General features: G+C 32.5%; 1 protein-coding gene across 5 annotated transcripts in view; it reads right to left on the bottom strand.

Moving 5' to 3' along the window:
- LOC129318649 (disease resistance protein UNI-like) overlaps window positions 1-16,710 on the bottom strand; it is an 18,788-nt gene extending 2,078 nt beyond the window's left edge. Inside the window, exons 1-4 of one of the 5 annotated variants that reach the window (XM_054963535.1) lie at window positions 16,570-16,710; window positions 15,810-15,887; window positions 11,117-14,202; window positions 9,157-9,478 (exon numbers count right to left, since the gene is read on the bottom strand). In XM_054963535.1, coding sequence (XP_054819510.1) covers window positions 9,290-9,478; window positions 11,117-14,173 — 3,246 coding nt within the window. In that variant the 5' untranslated portion in view covers window positions 14,174-14,202; window positions 15,810-15,887; window positions 16,570-16,710 and the 3' untranslated portion in view covers window positions 9,157-9,289. Of the gene's footprint in view, window positions 1-5,717; window positions 6,631-6,729; window positions 9,479-11,116; window positions 14,203-15,809; window positions 15,888-16,569 lie in introns of those variants that run through there. The other 4 variants (XM_054963537.1, XM_054963536.1, XM_054963538.1 and 1 more) reach the window with 4 other exon arrangements.
- Between the last annotated feature and the right edge of the window lie 3,285 nt (window positions 16,711-19,995).

Raw genomic sequence — 19,995 nt, 5'->3', positions numbered from 1 at the left:
AAATAATTAAATTATCTTTAATTTAAATATCAATTGCTATTCACAAGATTTGTTTTAAGATTAACAATTTTTTTAAATCCACAAAAATTCAACATAATTTATTAATTCACATTTAAAATTTTGATATTTCTAAATATTACAAATATCAATTAGCATTTATAAATTTTATTTTAAAATTCATAAATTTTTTTCTTAAAATTATAAAATATAATAGTAATTCACAAATTCACATTTAAAATTTTAAACTAAGACCAATTGATCATTTACATTAATTTTTTAATAATAAAAAATTTTTAGTGACTTTAAAAAAGTTATAATTTTTTAAAATAAATTAAAATTTTATTTACATAATTCAAATAAATTTATTATCATTTTCTTAATTATCAAGTCACCGTGCTTGAATGGGTCCATGGGACTGGGAAAATAATGATGGATGATGGGATGTTGGTGGTGTCGGGATTACATATGAAAGTGACACGACAATAATGATGCAGTTACAGCTGAATCCCTTAATAAACTTTTCTTTTCTTTTTCTTTTCTTTTTTTCTTTTCTTTTCCGTGTCCATTATTTTCGTGGAAAAAGTTGAAGTTTGAGTACAAAAAGAGTGAATTGAGAAATTCTTATATACAGAGCCACGTCATTTTATTCTTTTTAATTAAATAATGTTTTTCAATGCACAAGATAGATGATAACTCATTTTTTTAAAAATAAATTATTTTTAATAAATTTCTAAATCAATTATTCATATATTAAATTTAAATATTATCGAATTCAATGATAGTTACCTTTTTTTAAAAACTACTTTTTATATTTAAAGATTTAATTTTAACATCTCATATTTAAATGGTTATAATACATTGCCTTAAGAACATACATCTACAAATGAATTGCTCTGTACTCTATTTTATCACATATTCCTCCATTAAAAAAATATTAAACCACAAGTGGCCGTAAGGAAAATGCTTTCCACTTTCCATGTTCTCCATGAAAAATAGAAAGGAGAAAGCAAAGGAGAATGTAGACATGGCCACTTCTTATTAATTACCCCTGCTTTTCCGATCATCCGTTAAATTTAGAGACAACATAATAAAGAACTCTGCTATAAATTTATTTCTTAAAAAGATTTTTAATAAATAAATATTAACAAATTAATAGGTGAAATTATTGTTTTTAATAAGAATTCGATGTAGCCAAGCTTCTTGTAAGATATTAAAATCTTTCAAGAATCTTCCATTGTTGATATTTTGCCTTTGAATTTAATAGGAGTTGTAATCAATATCGATCTCAGTTAATATGCCCTTTAGAGGTGTGAATGTGATGTTGATGCGTTAGAGGTGAAAAAAGAAAGAAAGAAAGAAAGGAAATGTTAGAGATGGACCTTAATTATATTAGAAAGGAAAAACCAAATTAAATAAACTACACATGTTTATATATAACTTTGGTGAAGGTTGATACTTTGTATTCCTTTAATTGGCCTTGTCATGTGCATGATGTTCTTAAAATTCTCAGAGCTATGATGGACCTTAGGAAGTAATTAATATCTATTTACTTTTTCAATGTGACTGGATCCAATAGGCATCGATTTTTGGTTAAATTTATTATTTGTGAAATCAAGAATAATGTCTATTAGTTGGGTAAGACTTCCCCAGTTTACTCCATATTTTGCCTGATGATCTGTTAATATAAGAAGGTGAAATGTTGTAAAGTTGATGGCACTGTGGAAAGAAGAGAATGACCAATAGTTATATTCCTGGCAAATGTAATTTTTGATTTATAAATAACTGAAGTTGGAAATGAATGTGGTTTCATTGTAATCTTTCTTATTATTATTTAGGTGAGAATTGCAGTTTCTAAATGTTATTGTGTAAGCATTCTTTTGCATGTAGATGGATATCCAGCGACAAAGCTATAATAATGTCATTCAAATATCAAAGTTGGAAGTCAAAGTAACATTTCAGCTTCTCTTTTAATCAAAGAGGTAAATGGAGTACTTCCTCATCCAATTCTGATGAATGTTCAATTTCTACAGATTGCTTTTACAACTCTGGTTTAAGACGAAATTGTTTAATTTTGATTGCTCATAGTAAGTGATATGTTGTTGTGACATTTTACTTGGTTCTTGATTGCGAGAGAAATTCAACATTTAAACGCCGACAGAATAATTTAAACATATTTATTAGTGAAGATGAAGCCTTCATAGTTGTTACCCATGATATGAAAGTATCCAATCAGTGAATATATCTGTGGGTCACTAGGAAATTTATATATTTGTGAATTTGATTCTCTTCTTTGCATAGGAGAAAAAAGGAGATATTATTATGGCTCTGGACCGTTAAATTAAATTTAATAATTTTAAAAAATATTAATTTAATTTAAATGGTCTAAATTTAATTAGGGATCATCTCTGAGTCATTATCTGTTCAACTTGATCTTAAATATTTTGACGGAACATATTCAAGCGGAAATTCTCAAATGTATGCTCTTTGCGGATGATATAGTTCTTATAGCAGAGACAAGAGAATAAGTTAATTGCAAACTTGAGTTATGGAGGAGGACATTGGAGTCGAAATGTTTCCATCTGAGTAGGAGTAAGACGGGATATTTATATTGTAAATTTGGTAAGAGACTATTCGATAATAATTTAGAAGTAAAATTGGGAGATCAAATTATACCTCAAGTGAAAAAGTTTAGATATTTGGGAGCCATTATTCAAAATGATGACGAAATCAGTGGAGATATTTCATATAGGATTCAAGCTGGGTGGTTTAATTGGAGAAAAGCTAAAGGAGTTATTTGCAATCGTAAGGTTCCTAATAAACTTAAAGGAAAGTTTTATCGCACTACTATCAGACTGGCAATGTTATATAGTAGTGAATGTTGGGCTCTAACGGGACAACAAGAGCATAAAGTTGGAATAGCAGAGATGAGAATGTTACGATGGATGTGCGGACATACACATAAAGATAAAATTCGAAATGAGCACATACTCGAAAAAGTAAGGGTAGCACCTATTGAGGAAAAAATGGTAGAAAATCGGTTGAGATCATTTGGGCATGTACAAAGAAGACCAAGGGAGGCACCAGTGAGAAGAGTGGAACATATAACTTTGAATCCGATTAAGAGGTGTAAAGGAAGGTCTAAGAGAACACTTTTGGAAGTTGTTGAACGCGATCTCTTAATTAATAATATTCCTAAAAGTTTGATAAATGATAGAGCACAATAGCGTCTTGCAATTCATGCAGCCGACCTCGTCTAATGAAATAAAGGCTTATTATTGTTATTGTTATTATTGTTGGTCTAAATTTGTAACGGAGAGACAACCAAAGAAAAAGAAAACATCGAAGGGAAACCCACCCCACATATTTGGCTCATAGATAAAATTTGCAGAGTGGAATCCAGAGAAGGACGTACATTGTTTTACTCGGCAAATTAGTTGTTGTACGTTATTTACTTATTTACCTAAAGAGCTATATAAGTAAATAAGTAGGTGTCCATAGACAATTGTCCCCTTCTATGTCGGCTATATTGACTTTCTGTCAGGAGCAATGATGCATGTGTTCGAACCATTTTTTTAAAGATCTCTCTCTACAGAAATAATAAGTATAATTGTGTATAATATTTCCAAAATAAATCAATATATACATATTTGGTTTTATCCTGCTTTTATCTTTTCTTATGCAATGTATGTTTGATAATAAGTATTTTTTTGGTAGTAGTGAACTAAAAAAAGAGCCAATCCTCAACTATATTTACCTAAAGAGTACAATTTTTTTTTTAGGTATATAAAGTGTACAAATCTTTCTTATTAACCTGACTAGTCATCGGAGTTTTTTTCCCCCAAATCATAACAATTTATATTTAATATTTCATAAATTATTGATAAAAACATGAAATGTTAAAATATTGAAACAAATAAGTTTAAACTTTTACAATTACTCAAACAAAAATAAAAGAGAGGTGGGGAGAAATTATTCAAACTGTGCCGACAAGCTTATGAATATTCTATTGACGAACCACTTAATCACACATACATTTTATTTTTTCAATCATAAAAGTTGGTGGAATTCGCTCTTGTTATTACTTTTTCCATTTATCCCTCTCTCTTTTTGTGTGTGGTGTTTTTGCCACTTCAAACATTATGACTCCAGCAATCTGAAGCTACAGTCAAGAATATTTTAGATTTGTAAATGTAAAGAGGTGAGTGACAACTTTGAGAAGTGTCAAAAAACTATATTTTTAATAAGCACAAGTGAGAACTTTTAATCCTTAATAATTTTTATAATTTTAATTTTTTAAATTACTTGATTTCTTTAATACTATATATTTTTTAAATATAATTATATGATATCTAATATTGCTGGGTCAAATTTAAAACAATATTAAATTCAATTGGATACAGTTCTTTTCTTTCACATTCACATGAATTTAAACATGAGACATTATATTTAAGTATTTATAAGTTTATAACCCATTCCACTCCCTCCTACCAACCTTTTAAGTTGCTTAAATAATATTAATAATTTGAGCAACTTATAATTGATTTTTTTAAAAAAGAACTTGGAGAGAGATTGCTCAGTTGCTCTATTTCTTCAATTTAATCTTCATGGACTGACATAAAAATGGATGGAAATTGGAGGTATATATATTGATTTTATTCAAAATTCAAGGGAATTGTTTTTATTATGTTTTCAAGTTCACGTCAGATTTGTAGTTAGATGTTAGTTCAAAGAAAATTGAATGTAATTGAATATTAGAATATGGATAAATGCCCAATGAATCAGGTGGCAATTGTGGCGTGCCAAGAAAAACTAGATTCCTAATGTAAATGGTATTTTAAAGTTTGGCTACAATATACTTTTATTCTTTCAACTTTATATAAGATTTTAATTTAGTCCTTTAATTTTATAAAATATCTTTTTAATCCTTTAATCTTAACACTATTGATTTTATTCTAACAAATTTTTATATTAAATTTTTAAATATTGACAAAACAATAAATTTTTTAATGAAATATTTAATTAGTGATTGCTGATTGTATTCAAATTTTTTTAACTAGATTATAAATAAGGAATACAAATAATAATTTCTTCCTTAATTACACACCTCACCTAAACTTTTCGTTACCAAAAAAAATAATAATAAATTTCAAGAATCAATCTAAAAATTCCAGTGACAAAAAAATTATCACATAAAATTCATTAGCATTGCAATCAATTTGATGGCCCAGCCTAATCAAGGAAGGCCTGATGAGAAATGAAGGTTTAGAAAATAACTTTTTACTTTTTTATTTTAAAAAATTATGATCAATATAAAATATAGAAATTATATTATACAATTAACGACATATTCTTAATTAATAAAATTTTAAATAGGTGAATGAAGAGCAGAAGTAGCTAGAATGTGGTTGAAACAAGGGAAGTGAAATGCCCAATAAAAAAAGGGACTTTCAGGAATAAGATTAGTTCCCTCCATCAAGCACGAACTAGATGACACACTCACTAGATTCAACCTGGAAACATTGACTTTGTTATTCATAAATCTGTCCCAGATATCTGTGCTCAGCAATATGCTCTTGACATGTCTTTAGTCTGATTATTTCTCAAGCTTAGGCTTGCCTCTTGTAATTAAAAAAAAAACATTCAAATTTTGTGTTTTATTTTAATATTTCCATTTTTAAAAGCAAAAAAATTGAAAATAAATTTTGGACAGCAAAAGATAGAATTGAAAAATCCAGTCGATTCATATCCAATAAGAAAGTTTAATATCCAATCTCTCATATAAAAACAAAAAAGGGAATAGATTTGAAAATTATTCTCAACCCTTGACATAATACCTTTATTAAGGAATAAGGACATAATCACACACAATTTGTTGTAGCTACATAAATAGTCACTTCAAATGCACTTATCAGAGACGATCTCTCACTTGTTGATGCCATGTGGCTGTATTGAAATAAGAGGATATTTTTAATCTTCAGGGAACCTTGAGTTGGGGCACCTTTGTACCCAAGGATGGTCACATCTAGGGATGTGCACTTGGTCTTCTAACCCAACCAATTTTGGTAAATCTAAGAGTGTTAGCTCTGTCAAGTTTGGAAGCACAATCTTGTCCTTACTATTTATTGTTGTTGGGAAGAATCTCATCAGCTCCTCGCACCTCTCCACCTCTATTGCTTGTAGCTTTGGGAAGCATTCTGTTGCTACTTTGGTAGTAGACCCATTCCGTTGTAGATCTGCATTCTCTTCTGCAATAACTTGTTCAAGTTCATTACAGTCACCTATTTTCAAGGAAAACAGCTCTGGTAGGCTATCATGGATGGCATCCACAGGCAACAAGTACTTCAACTTCCCACATCGTCTCACTGTTAAATGTTGAAGATATTGGAAGCTCACCATTGTTTTAGGAATAGGACCCCTCCATAGCTCATGTTCAGGTCCTAACCTCATTGCTTTTGAGCCTGTAAGTTGGTGTTGGTCATCCTCGCCGACATTTACTGATCCCTTAATTTGGAAAATGTCTATCACTCCACAGCTTCCAAACTCCTCTGACAAAACATATGTCAATGGTAAGGTTGGATCTTCATTGCTTCTCAATGGGTTTCCATCCATGACCAAAAAAACTCGTGCTCCCTGATGAATCCAATGAGATTTATGTAGACAAATAGTGGTGAGAGAAGTTAATATAGTAATTATTAATTGAAATACAAAGATCACAGTAGGTATCATCACCTTTGTTCTCCAGCCTCGAACTGCTTTTGAAATGACAGAAAATTTAGGGCAATCTTGTATTTGAACCCTGACAAGTTCATTTGGTAGAAAATCAAACCCTTGGCAGATGTCAACCAGGCTAGGCAATTTTTCAAATGTTATGTCTGTCAAGTTTGGGGCTGAAATTTTCTTTTCATTGTTAGAGATGTTTTCATTTGTGCTCCTAAAGATCTCCTTTAATTCTGAATCGCCAGATATGTATAGGGAATTTAATTGTGGGAAGTATCTGGCCATTCTTACAGGAAATATAAATTTTAGCTTTGGGCATTCATGGACATATAACTGCTCAAGCACTTGAAAACATTCTTGAAACCATGGATTTTGAAGCTCTCCATTCTCTGCAAAAATCTCCTCCAAATTCTCACAATTTCCTATGGTAAGACAATGCAAATGTGGAAAGTTGCTGTCAATGATTGTGGGAAAGGCACGCTTCAACTTTCCACATCCACGCAGTGTTATGGAAAAAAGATTTGGAAAACACTCTTGAACCCTATGTGGTTTTTGAAGCTCTCCATTCTCCGCAAAAATCTCCTCCAAATTCTCACAATCTTCTATGCAAAGATATGTCAAATTTGGCAAGTTGCTGTCGATGATTGTGGGAAAGACACAGTTCAACTTTCCACATCCACACAGTGTTATGTCTTCAAGCTTTTGAAAACACTCTTGAACCCTGTGTGGTTTTTGAAGCTCTCCATTCTCTGCAAAGATCTCCTCCAAATTGTCACAGTTTTCTATGCGAAGACGTGTCAGATTTGGCAAGTTGCTGCCGACGATTGTGGGAAAGACACAGTTCAACTTTCCACATCCACGCAGTGTTATGGCTTGAAGCTTTGGAAAACACTCTTGAACCCTGTGTGGTTTTTGAAGCTCTCCATTCTCTGCAAAGATCTCCTCCAAATTCTCACAATTTCCTATGCGAAGAGCTATCAAATTTGGCAAGTTGCTGCCGACGATTGTGGGAAAGACACAGTTCAACTTTCCACATCCACGCAGTGTTATGTCTTGAAGCTTTGGAAAACACTCTTGAACCCTGTGTGGTTTTTGAAGCTCTCCATTCTCTGCAAAGATCTCCTCCAAATTCTCACAATTTTCTATGCAAAGATATGTCAAATTTGGCAAGTTGCTGTCGATGATTGTGGGAAAGACACAGTTCAACTTTCCACATCCACACAGTGTTATGTCTTCAAGCTTTTGAAAACACTCTTGAACCCCGTGTGGTTTTTGAAGCTCTCCATTCTCTGCAAAGATCTCCTCTAAATTCTCACAATTTTCTATGCAAAGATATTTCAAATTTGGCAAGTTACTGTCGACGATTGTGGGAAAGACCCAGTTTAACTTTCCACATCCACGCAGTGTTATGTCTTGAAGCTTTGGAAAACACTCTTGAACCCTGTGTGGTTTTTGAAGCTCTCCATTCTCTGCAAAGATCTCCTCTAAATTCTCACAATTTTCTATGCGAAGACGTGTCAGATTTGGCAAGTTGCTGCCGACGATTGTGGGAAAGACACAGTTCAACTTTCCACATCCACGCAGTGTTATGGCTTGAAGATTTGAAAAACACTCTTGAACCCTGTGTGGTTTTTGAAGCTCTCCATTCTCTGCAAAGATCTCCTCCAAATTGTCACAATTTTCTATGCGAAGACCTATCAGATTTGGCAAGTTGCTGCCGACGATTGTGGGAAAGACACAGTTCAACTTTCCACATCCACGCAGTGTTATGTCTTGAAGCTTTGGAAAACACTCTTGAACCCTGTGTGGTTTTTGAAGCTCTCCATTCTCTGCAAAGATCTCCTCCAAATTGTCACAGTTTTCTATGCGAAGACGTGTCAGATTTGGCAAGTTCCTGCCGACAATTGTGGGAAAGACACGGTTCAACTTTCCACATCCACGCAGTGATATATCTTGAAGCTTTGGAAAACACTCTTGAACCCTATGTGGTTTTTGAAGCTCTCCATTCTTTGCAAAGATCTCCTCTAAATTCTCACAATTTTCTATGCAAAGATATTTCAAATTTGGCAAGTTGCTGTCGACGATTGTGGGAAAGACACAGTTTAACTTTCCACATCCACGCAGTGTTATGTCTTGAAGCTTTGGAAAACACTCTTGAACCCTGTGTGGTTTTTGAAGCTCTCCATTCTCTGCAACAATCTCCTCCAAATTGTCACAGTTTTCTATGCGAAGACGTGTCAGATTTGGCAAGTTGCTGCCGACGATTGTGGGAAAGACACAGTTCAACTTTCCACATCCACGCAGTGTTATGGCTTGAAGATTTGAAAAACACTCTTGAACCCTGTGTGGTTTTTGAAGCTCTCCATTCTCTACAAAGATCTCCTCCAAATTCTCACAATTTCCTATGCGAAGAGCTATCAAATTTGGCAAGTTGCTGCCGACGATTGTGGGAAAGACACAGTTCAACTTTCCACATCCACGCAGTGTTATGTCTTGAAGCTTTGGAAAACACTCTTGAACCCTGTGTGGTTTTTGAAGCTCTCCATTCTCTGCAAAGATCTCCTCCAAATTGTCACAGTTTTCTATGCGAAGACGTATCAGATTTGGCAAGTTGCTGCCGACGATTGTGGGAAAGACACAGTTCAACTTTCCACATCCACGCAGTGTTATGATTTGAAGCTTTGGAAAACACTCTTGAACCCTGTGGTTTTTGAAGCACTTCATTACTCATTTCACATTCATCTCTAACTCCAAGTAATCCCTATATAAAAGACATACCAAGAGAAAAGAAAGAGGGAATCATGATTATATTAATAATCTTTTTCAAACATAAAAAATGATGTTTATTATTTTTGTTCAATAATATTTTCATGTGACACACCTGTTTGCTTTTAATACTTAACGTATAATTTGCTCAATTGTTGTAATGATACCATATTATTTAAAAAAATATTTTTAACTAGAAAGCTTGCAAAAGAATCCAGAATATTTTCAAAAAATAAAGAAGAACATGAAAAACACTTAAAACAATTTATAGATCTCATAGAAAAAAAAGAATTAAATATATCACCTAAAAAGGTTGAATTAACTTCACTTTTATACAAATAATGAGTTTTATTATCATTGCTCAACAATACTTTGACTAAAATGCATAAAACTCTATTGAACTTTGAGATAATACATATGACTTCTCTCATCATTCAATGCTTAAAATTAACCCCCTTAACCTTTCATTTCGTTTTTCAAAATCTCTATCATTAATTAATTATTATTTTATTAATATATTTATTGTCATGTCATATTAATGCAATACACATGCATAATTCAAGAAGGGTTAAAATTGTAATTTTCATTTTTAACACACATAATGATACTCTCATTTTTTTGGTTGAGTGATATTATTCTCATTATTCACGGGCAATACAATTTAAAAGAAAAATTACAATTTCATTATTCTTTATCAATTAAAATAGCCTTTTATATGAAAAAAAATCTAAAACTGTCATTGATAAGAATCATAAAAATAAAAATTTATCTTTTAATATAAAAAAATTGTGATATTTTGCAATTTTTTTTAAATTGATACAAATCACTAATAGCAAAAAAAAAATATTATTCTAAAGCAGAATACACTTTTTGTCTCAATAAAAAAATAACAGCTACAAACAAATAAGAGTTTGAAGAGAAAAAAACAAAGCGAGTAACAAACTTTATATTACTTTTATCAATGAAAGATTTTACATATTTTGTTTCACTTGTTTAATATAAAATATCATTTCAATTGATACAAAATAATAAAATTATAATTTTTCTTTTAAATTGTATTACTTGTGATTGTGAACAATGAGAACAATATTGTTGAACTAAAAAAATGAAAGAATCATTATGTGTGTTGAAAATAAAAATTACAATTTTATCCTTCCTTAAATTGTGCTAAAAAAATAAAAATATTTTTTTGTGTCATGTATATTGCATCAATATGATATGATAATAACCATATTAGTAAAATAATAGTTAATTAATAGTCAGGGGTTTTGAAACACAAAATGAAAGGTTAGGGGGTTAATTTTAATTTTAATTTTCTAAACTGTCATTTCTATTACCTATAAAATTATGGTAATAAACAAAAAATATATTTCATCTACAATATTTCTAGAAGACTTTTGGGCTTCAAGTGAATCAAATTTTTATTATATGTATTTAAAAATTTTGGATATGAAAAATAGTCATAAGAATGTTTAACACGTATAATTGTCAAAATCAAACTTCATATTTTATCTTATAAGTTTTGATTTCGTTAATGTCATGCAACTACGATTCAAACTAGGAAATAATTATGTGCAAACTATTACTAAAAGATAAAAAAATCAAATCAAATGAGAAGAGTGAAGATCCATACCATATTTGCCAACTTGGGACAATTCGTCCATGTAATTTCCTTTAAGGATGACAAATTTGGAAAATAATTTTCTGGACAGATGCTGACGAGACTCATGAGGTGCTCAAGAACCATCTTTTGTAGTTGTGGAAGCACAATTTGTATCTCATTCTGATTGGTTGAAAGACCCCCAGTAACATGCCTGCCAAATACATACTTCATCAGAGAAGCATTTGCAATGTTTATCCTTTGCAGTTGCGAGAGGCCTTGAGCACAATAAATTGGAAGCACATATTCCAGATTGTCACAACCTTCTACAGTCAAGCTCATCAATTTGGGGAACATGGAATTCAAACATTCTGATGCTTGAAATATTTCTTGCCTTCCATCCGTGGCATTATGTTCATCATTCATTATTATATGCCTCAAGTTTGAACATCTTTTTATTGTTATTTCTTCTAATTGGGATAGAGATTGAGCAACTGACATTGAAAAGAGTGATGTCAACATTGGACATCCCTGGATGTCAAGTTCCCGCAAGTTCTGAAGATTGCACTCCTCAGGAAATATACTGATCAAATGAAGGCATTCCCATATATCCACTTGTTCCAATTTTTGAAAAATGTTCGGCGGAAGAGAACCACAACACACATGTTTGAGATTGTTCATATTGTATAGTCTCAACTTGACCAACATCGAGAACACCCTATCAAAATGGAAACGAGAAACTTGGGTTGGAGTTAAACAAATGAAGAACTCGATCTCGTGACAATCAAAAAGAACCAATTCAATCAGACTAGTCATGATTCCCACAACTTCAACAAATTCTGGGAAGATACTTTTGCAGCCTCCATGAAGGTTTTGCAAATGAATGCCTTCGGCTTTCGCTATCAAATTCTTGACACTTGTACTTATGTTGGATGTATATAACTCTCCAAAGTATAGACATGATCGATATCTTTCTACTCGGAAATTGGAATCATCTTCTATATTCCCCATTTGTAATTCATACCTACACAATTTTTGAAAAGAAGCGCCCTCCAAAAGGGATGCTTGAGAATCAACATTTTTTCCAACAAATGCTCTATCTCCACACACATATAATTCTTCAAGTTGCGAGCACCTTCCAATCACTTCATCAAAATTTTCAATAATGGAGCACTCCCTTAGATCTAGCATCTTCAATTTTTTCAATTCTTCTATTCCTTCTGGCAATGACTTGAAAGTACTCCAATGCAAATCAAGAATCACAAGTCTTTTTAAATGAATCACAAATGAGATGTCACCTAAATCATATCCCACCAAACGTAAGGTTTGAAGATTAGTCAACCAGTTGGTTGATTGTGGCAATGACAAAGGCGTCACATGATAAAATTGTTTAATCAAGGCCATAACTTTGACTCCTTTGATGCCTTCAAATGATGCTTGAGACAAATCCAAGGAATTAGTTGAATTGAGCAATAGAATCTCAAGCTTTGGGTAGTCAAATTGTTGAGGAAATTGATCCTCTTCAATGTCCCATGTAGATATTGCAGAACAGGTTTTTGCAGTCCCATCCAATGCCAAGGAATTTATCCCCTTCTCATGATCAACAATGACAAACCAATCCTCTTGGGATGCCTTCCATTTAGCAAAATCAAGTACAACATCATGGATTTTGAAGCAACCATCTCCTATATCAGAATTCATCAACAAAGAATAATCAAGGAGATGATCTAAAGTTGCATTCACTCTGCTCCTTAAATCATCAAATGAACCATTTTCCCCGAACAAGCCCAACCCCACTCCATATAAGAAAAGGTCTTCTCTTTTGATCTCATGATCTTCTGGAAAAATACAACACATCAAGAAAAGACGACGTGCTTTTTCACTCCTCAAAACATCATAACTATATTGAATGCATTTAAAAGCATCTTTGTCATCCAAATGAACTTCAATAGGTTCGGAGTGCTTTAGTTTATATAAAGCATCTTTCCAACTATCAAGAGGCTTTGCTTTCAAAGTTGTTGCGATAGCTTGAATTGCTATGGGCAGTCCTCCGCATTCAGCAGCAACCTCTTGCGCCACACTATTTAATGAAGAGTCCTCAGCTATACCTGCTTTCTTTTGAAGGAAAACCCATGCTTCTTGTGGTGATAAGAGATCCAGTGAAACATTCTTTTGACCATTCATCAAAGAACAAAGATCACGGACACGTGTAGTTAAAAGGATTTTGCAACCTTTAAGGTTGCCATCTGAAGGGATACCAAAGTCTTCAAGATTCAACTCTCTCCAAACATCATCCAATATAACAAGAATTCTGCCCCCATTTTGGAATCCCAATGATAATCGTTTTGCCCTCCCATCCTTACTTGCTTCTTGCCAAGGACTCAAACCCAATACATCAGCAATGTCATCTTGCACCTTGCCAACAGTAATGGTTTGGGACACAACAGTGAAAACAACTTTATCAAAGAGTTTAAATTCTAGAGCTCTTTTGCCGACTTCTTTTGCAAGGGTTGTTTTGCCACATCCCCCCATCCCATCTAAGCATATTATGTGACAGTTGTCGTCCTTCAATGCCTCCAAAAGTTTATCAAAAGCCCATTGATTGGATTCAAAGAACATAATATCTGTTGTGGAGGTAATATTTGTTGGAAGGGAAGCAAGACGAGAAAATTTCTCAAATGTGCTGTTGTTGTTGAGCTCAATCATTCTTTGTATCTTCTTCTCTAATTGCTTGCTCAATCTATATCTTCTCCAACTTGGACAAAATTCACAGAAGTGACCATTGGCTCTCTTTAATTTCTTCAGATCATTCTCCACATCTTGTAGCAAACTTTGTACTTCTTGCAACCACTTCTCCACTGCAGGTTCAATCTTCTCAGTTCTCTTCTCTGCTTCCTCTGCACGCCGAGTCACATCATCTTTTCTTGATATCAGCTTCTCCTTCTCTTTCTTAAGCTTTCTGGTGAGTTTGCCAACACAAAACAAGTAATATCCAAGATGAATAGCAGGACCCACCAAATATTCTGAGACTTTGGCAGCAACTGCGATAACTACCTCTGTCATTTCAACAAATGATATTTCCTGATACATTACAAAAGGGAAATAACAAATGATATTTCCTGATACATTACAAAAGGGAAATAAATGAGCTTATGACAGTAACGAATGTTATATACGTGTTTAGTCAGGTCAAACATAAGATAAAAAATTATTATTAACTTTCTTTAATCAAAAATCAAAAAGAAGAATAAATGTAGGCTATTCCTAATTTTAAGGTAATTATAGTGTTGATGTACGCGTTTCAACAAAACATCTAATGGTTCTGAACATTCATTGACAGATAATAGTGTAAACTGTAAATGCTAAACAGTTGATCCCAAATGATTGCAATAAATACCACTGATACATTAAAAGAAATTGTTTTTTAATTAAAAGACATGTTATTGCATTGCCTTTGCTTATTAGTGCCCAATTAATATGGAGGGATTTAAAGCAAGCATATTTACATTGCGGTCTCTCTGATTGAAGCTGGGAGATAAAGTAAGGGAAACACTCGAATTATGTTACATATCAGATGATCGTCTATACCAAAAAAAAAATATATATATATATATATAAATAAAGAGATTTGAAGAAATATATATAATTTTTGTATGTGTGTCTATATATATATATATATATATATATGTAATGAAGAATAGTGGCAAGATTCGCTCCTAATTATGGAGTAGTGTCTGGAGAATAAAAGGACAGCTGGACATTGTAAAATGCACAATTTTTTGTCTTCTAAATTCTTAAAATTTTCGATTAATTGTTTATCAACTAATCATATTTATGACTGATTACATATGTCAAAAGTATTTATATCTTCGCTTCTAATCATAGAGTCCTTTTTGAGAGTTTGGTTTGTTCCTTTTTACAGGACTCTAATTTTCAGTGTCTACTTTATTCCTTCTTCCATCCTAAATTATAAAATATTTTTGGAGAAAATCTTACGTAAACTTTTAAAAATATTTATTATTTAATATATTGAAAAGAGAAAGGATGAAAATTAATTATAAAAAAGAGAATAATATTAAAATTGATATATTTAATAAAATCTAAATCTATTTATAAAAAAACTCCTCCAAAAATATCTTATGATTTGAGACAGAGAGAGTATTATTTTTTTTTGACAAAAAATGCCAAAAACTACCTTTCTTTTTTTTGGGATGCGATGGAAAGTAAAAACTACCTTTCTTTATCCAACTACCATTCTCAGTGGTTCGTACAACATGCGTGGACATAATTAAATACACAGATTTTCTTAAAAAAAAATATAATTATAACTCGTGATATTTTCAGTTAATAATTTATCAATTAATAATATTTAGAACTTCTAAATTGTATCACTCACCAAAAAGTTTTCATTTCATCATCAAAAAATAAGTTTTGACTAAGGACCAAATGGAAAAATATATATATATATATATATAACTCATCTCTTCAACAGACGAAATATTCTTTTAACATACCAGATTTCCGGCAGAGAAACAAACACTAGACAATAATCATTAATCCTTCTACAAAAACTAGACAACAAAATTCTTTGAAAAATGATAATAAATGAACTAATACAAATTTTTACGCAAGAAAAAAAATCACTTTTTAGGGGGGAAAAGAAGTTACTGCATTGCCTCTGCTTATTAATTGTATGGTAATCTTGAGGGATTGAAAGAAATCATACCTTGCGATCTCTCTTCTTGAAGCTGGAGACAGAGATAGAGTAAGGAAGGAAATACTGGAATTACAGATCTGATGATCTCTACAAATAAATGAAAGTGAAAAAATTATATAAATTAAGAGATTTGAAAATTAACAACATAACAAATTATATAGTTTAGTAGTTTTGCTGTCGGTCTCCTCCCAATTTTCTTCTTATTTTTTCTTGATTTGGCATGTATTTATCAAAATATCCAATAATTTTACTCATTTAATAATATATACACTGCTGTTTTTAATTAATATTTCAGCATGCTAATTGAACAATAGTTAAAGTGACCAGATAAACCCTCTGATCACTTCAAGAATCATAAAGAAAGATCCAAAAATTATTCTCAAAAACGATTCAAGAAAATGGACGCAATACCCTCCTTAGTAAGAGAATGTAGGAACGGATAACATTTCCAAAATATTATTCAAAAAAAAATGACAGACAAAGACGTTATCAGAAACACAATATTTCATGGTGGCTGTTTTGACCACAGGAATTTGAAGTTGTCGAGACCTGTTTGTTGTTCTTTATGACGAATAATTTAGATGCATGCAAATTGCAAAGTCATTTTCGTAAAACTATGTCGAAGCAGAAGTAAATGGTAAGCAGAGAGTAATAATAAGCAGAAAAAAGATGAGAGACTTTCTCAGAGATAGGGGAAAAAAAACAATGGTGAATGATTGAGAAAAACAAAGAGTTTGGTGTTGATGGAGGGAAACTAAAAGCTTCATACCTCACTGTGTCTCTCTGCTGAAGTCGCTGATCCAAAAACAGAACCAAACACAAAGATGGTGAACTGGGAAGTCGAAAATAATGATGAAGAGTGGAGTGTTGTCCGTAGAGCAGATGAAAGAAAGATGAAGTTACAGCTGGATCCCACGCCTTAAATACAGTGCCACATCATTTCATTATTTTTCTGAAAAAATGTTAAATAAATCTCATTAGAAATAGCAAATGATAAATAAGTATCATAAAATAAAATAGTTATTTTTTTAGAGACTGATTTGACATAATTTTTGCAAAATTACTTCTTCGACCCCTAGGAAAATAAAAAAAAAACTGTTAATATTAAAACCTACACTAAAATTGTTAATATTTAACAATGAAAGTAAAGTTATTAATATAAGAACGTAATTGTTAGTTTAGCCATGAAATAAGTACGCTTCTTATGTTAATAATTTTAACTAAGTGATTAACAACTTTAGTTTAGACATTAATAACATAGTTGATTATAATTTCAATTTGGTGAATGCAATAACAATTATATGTCATATATTAAGAACTTTATTATCTCATTTTGTAACACCAAAGATTAGGTGGTGGCAATTAAAAGGTGAGAAGCAAGATATTTTCAAGCGAAATCTTTTGGATAAAGGAATTTGGGATTCTCAGGGAAGTGCTAACATCATATGGGAGGATATGGCTAAAAAGATACGGGAGGTTGCAAAAGTAGTTTTGGGAGAATCGAAAGGTTCTGGTCCGAGAGATAAGGAGTCTTGGTGGTGGAATAATAGTGTACAGGACAAAATCAAGTATAAGAAGAACTGTTTTAAAGCCATACATTTGTGTAACAATGAGGAAAATTGGGAGAGGTACCGTATGGCTAAGAAGGAAACTAAGAGAGCTGTGGGTGAAGCTCATTCTAAAGCTTTTGAAGAATTTTATAAGAACCTTGAGACGAAGGAAGGAGAGCAAAATATTTATAAGATTGCCAAGAGTAGGGAAAGAAAATCAAGAGATCTAGAACAGGTAAGGTGTATTAAGGATGAAGAGGGAAGAATTTTAGTTACAGATGATGAAATTAAAAATAGATGGGAGACTTATTTTTCTAAACTTTTCAATGATGGAGAGGATTCATCTAGTAACTTGGAGGATTTAGTAACTGGTGAAGGAGAACAAAATTTGTCATTCTATCGAAAAATACGTGATAAGGAGGTAAAGGAAGCTCTTAAGAAAATGGCAAATGGTAGAGCTAACGGACCTGATTGTATATCTATCGAAGCGTGGAAATGTTTAGGTGAAGAAGGGGTGAGATGGTTAACTAAGTTATTTAATGTGATTTTACGGTCCAAGAAAATGCCTGATGAGTGGAGGAGAAGTACATTAATTCCTATTTATAAAAATAAAGGAGATATTCAGAATTGTACTAACTATAGAGGGATTAAACTCATGAGCCACACAATGAAATTTTGGGAGAAAGTAATTGAGCACAGGTTGAGATTGGAGACAAGTATTTCTGAGAATCAATTTGGTTTTATGCCAGGTAGATCAACTACAGAAGCGATTTATCTACTAAGGGGATTAATGGAAAAGTATCGTTGTAAAGATAAAGATCTACACATGGTTTTTATTGATTTGGAAAAAGCATATGACCGTATACCAAGAGAAGTGCTTTGGAAAGCGTTGGAAAAAAAGGGAGTACGGATTGCTTATATTAAAGCCATACAAGATATGTATGAGGGGGTAAAAACTAGTATAAGAACGCCTAGTGGTCAAACAAAGGATTTTCCTATAAAGATTGGGCTACATCAGGGATCATCTCTGAGTCCTTATTTGTTCAACTTGATTTTAAATGTTTTGACGGAACATATTCAAGAGGAAATCCCGAAATGTATGCTCTTCGCGGATGATATAGTTCTTATAGCAGAGACAAGAGAAGAGGTTAATTGCAAACTTGAGTTATGGAGGAGGACATTGGAGTCGAAAGGTTTTCGTCTGAGTAGAAGTAAGACGGAATATTTATATTGTAAATTTGATAAAGGACTATTCGAAAATAATTTGGAAGTGAAATTGGGAGATCAAATTATACCTCAAGTGGAAAAGTTTAGATATTTGGGAGCCATTATCCAAAATGATGGCGAAATCAGTGGAGATATTTCACATAGAATTCAAGCTGGGTGGTTTAATTGGAGAAAAGCTAAAGGAGTTATTTGTGACCGTAAGGTGCCTAATAAACTTAAAGGAAAGTTTTATCGTACTGCTATCAGACCGGCAATGTTATATAGTAGTGAATGCTGGGCTCTAATGGGACAGCAAGAACATAAAGTTGGAGTAGCAGAGATGAGAATGTTACGATGGATGTGCGGACATACACGTAAAGATAAAATTCGAAATGAGCACATACGTGAAAAAGTGAGGGTGGCACCTATTGAGGAAAAAATGGTAGAAAATCGGTTGAGATGGTTTGGGCATGTACAAAGAAGACCAAGGGAGGCACCAGTGAGAAGAGTGGAACATATAACTTTGAGTCCGATTAAGAGAGGTAGAGGAAGGCCTAAGAGAACACTCTTGGAAGTTGTTGAACGTGATCTCTTAATTAATAATATTTCTAAAAGCTTAATAAATGATAGAGCACAATGGCGTCTTGCAATCCATGTAGCCGACCCCACCTAGTGGGATAAAGGCTTGTTGTTGTTGTTGTTATACTTTCTGAATCCATCCAATGGCGCCCCATTACAACGACATTATTGAGTAGTGTTTCCCCTAGCGGTAAATGTTAAAGTTACTGTTCAATTAAGAGAACTAAAAGGTCAAGCAAAGAAAACAAAGTTAAAAGCAGCTAGATAGCATTGCTGGGTGCAGGTAAACCATAATGGACTGTTTGATAGCAAAGAATTCGAGGGAGGGAAGTGGAAATGAAAGTGAAACCATAACTTTGTGTGTTTGGTGTGCATGATTTGGGTTCTTCAACGTCCACTTGGCGATCCCTATTCCTAGTCCGTTGGTCCATTCTCTTCAACACCTCCATCTTCGATTTCTTTGTGGCTGATTTCCTTTATCTGGGTTTGATATTTGATTTCTGGAAAAATAGAGCAAAAAATGGTGAGGAGGAGGAGGAGTCGTCGTGGAGAGCAGTGGCTGGACAGAAGCTTTCTTCAATATACTTCTTCGATCTCTCTCCCCTTTCACTTCTTTCATATGCTTCGCTCCTTTGATTTGTGGCTTTCTAGTCTTCAATTATTTATTTGGAGTTATACAATTTTTAAAGATTGATTGTTATTGAGTTTTTGATTGATTTAATTTTTGGACAATTTTTGACAATGGTGATTGTTAAATGAAAGGGGTAGCTTGCTGCTGCTTTGGATTTTTTTAATCTAGTGGTATTGTAATCTTCTCGAAATATAAAAAAAATATTAAATAATTTTTTATCTCAATTATA

Source organism: Prosopis cineraria, unplaced genomic scaffold (genome assembly GCF_029017545.1).
Source record: "Prosopis cineraria cultivar Desert tree isolate PC_DT_omini unplaced genomic scaffold, ASM2901754v1 PC8, whole genome shotgun sequence".
NCBI classification, from domain to species: Eukaryota; Viridiplantae; Streptophyta; class Magnoliopsida; order Fabales; family Fabaceae; genus Prosopis; species Prosopis cineraria.
This window is presented reverse-complemented; position numbering and strand designations above follow the sequence as displayed.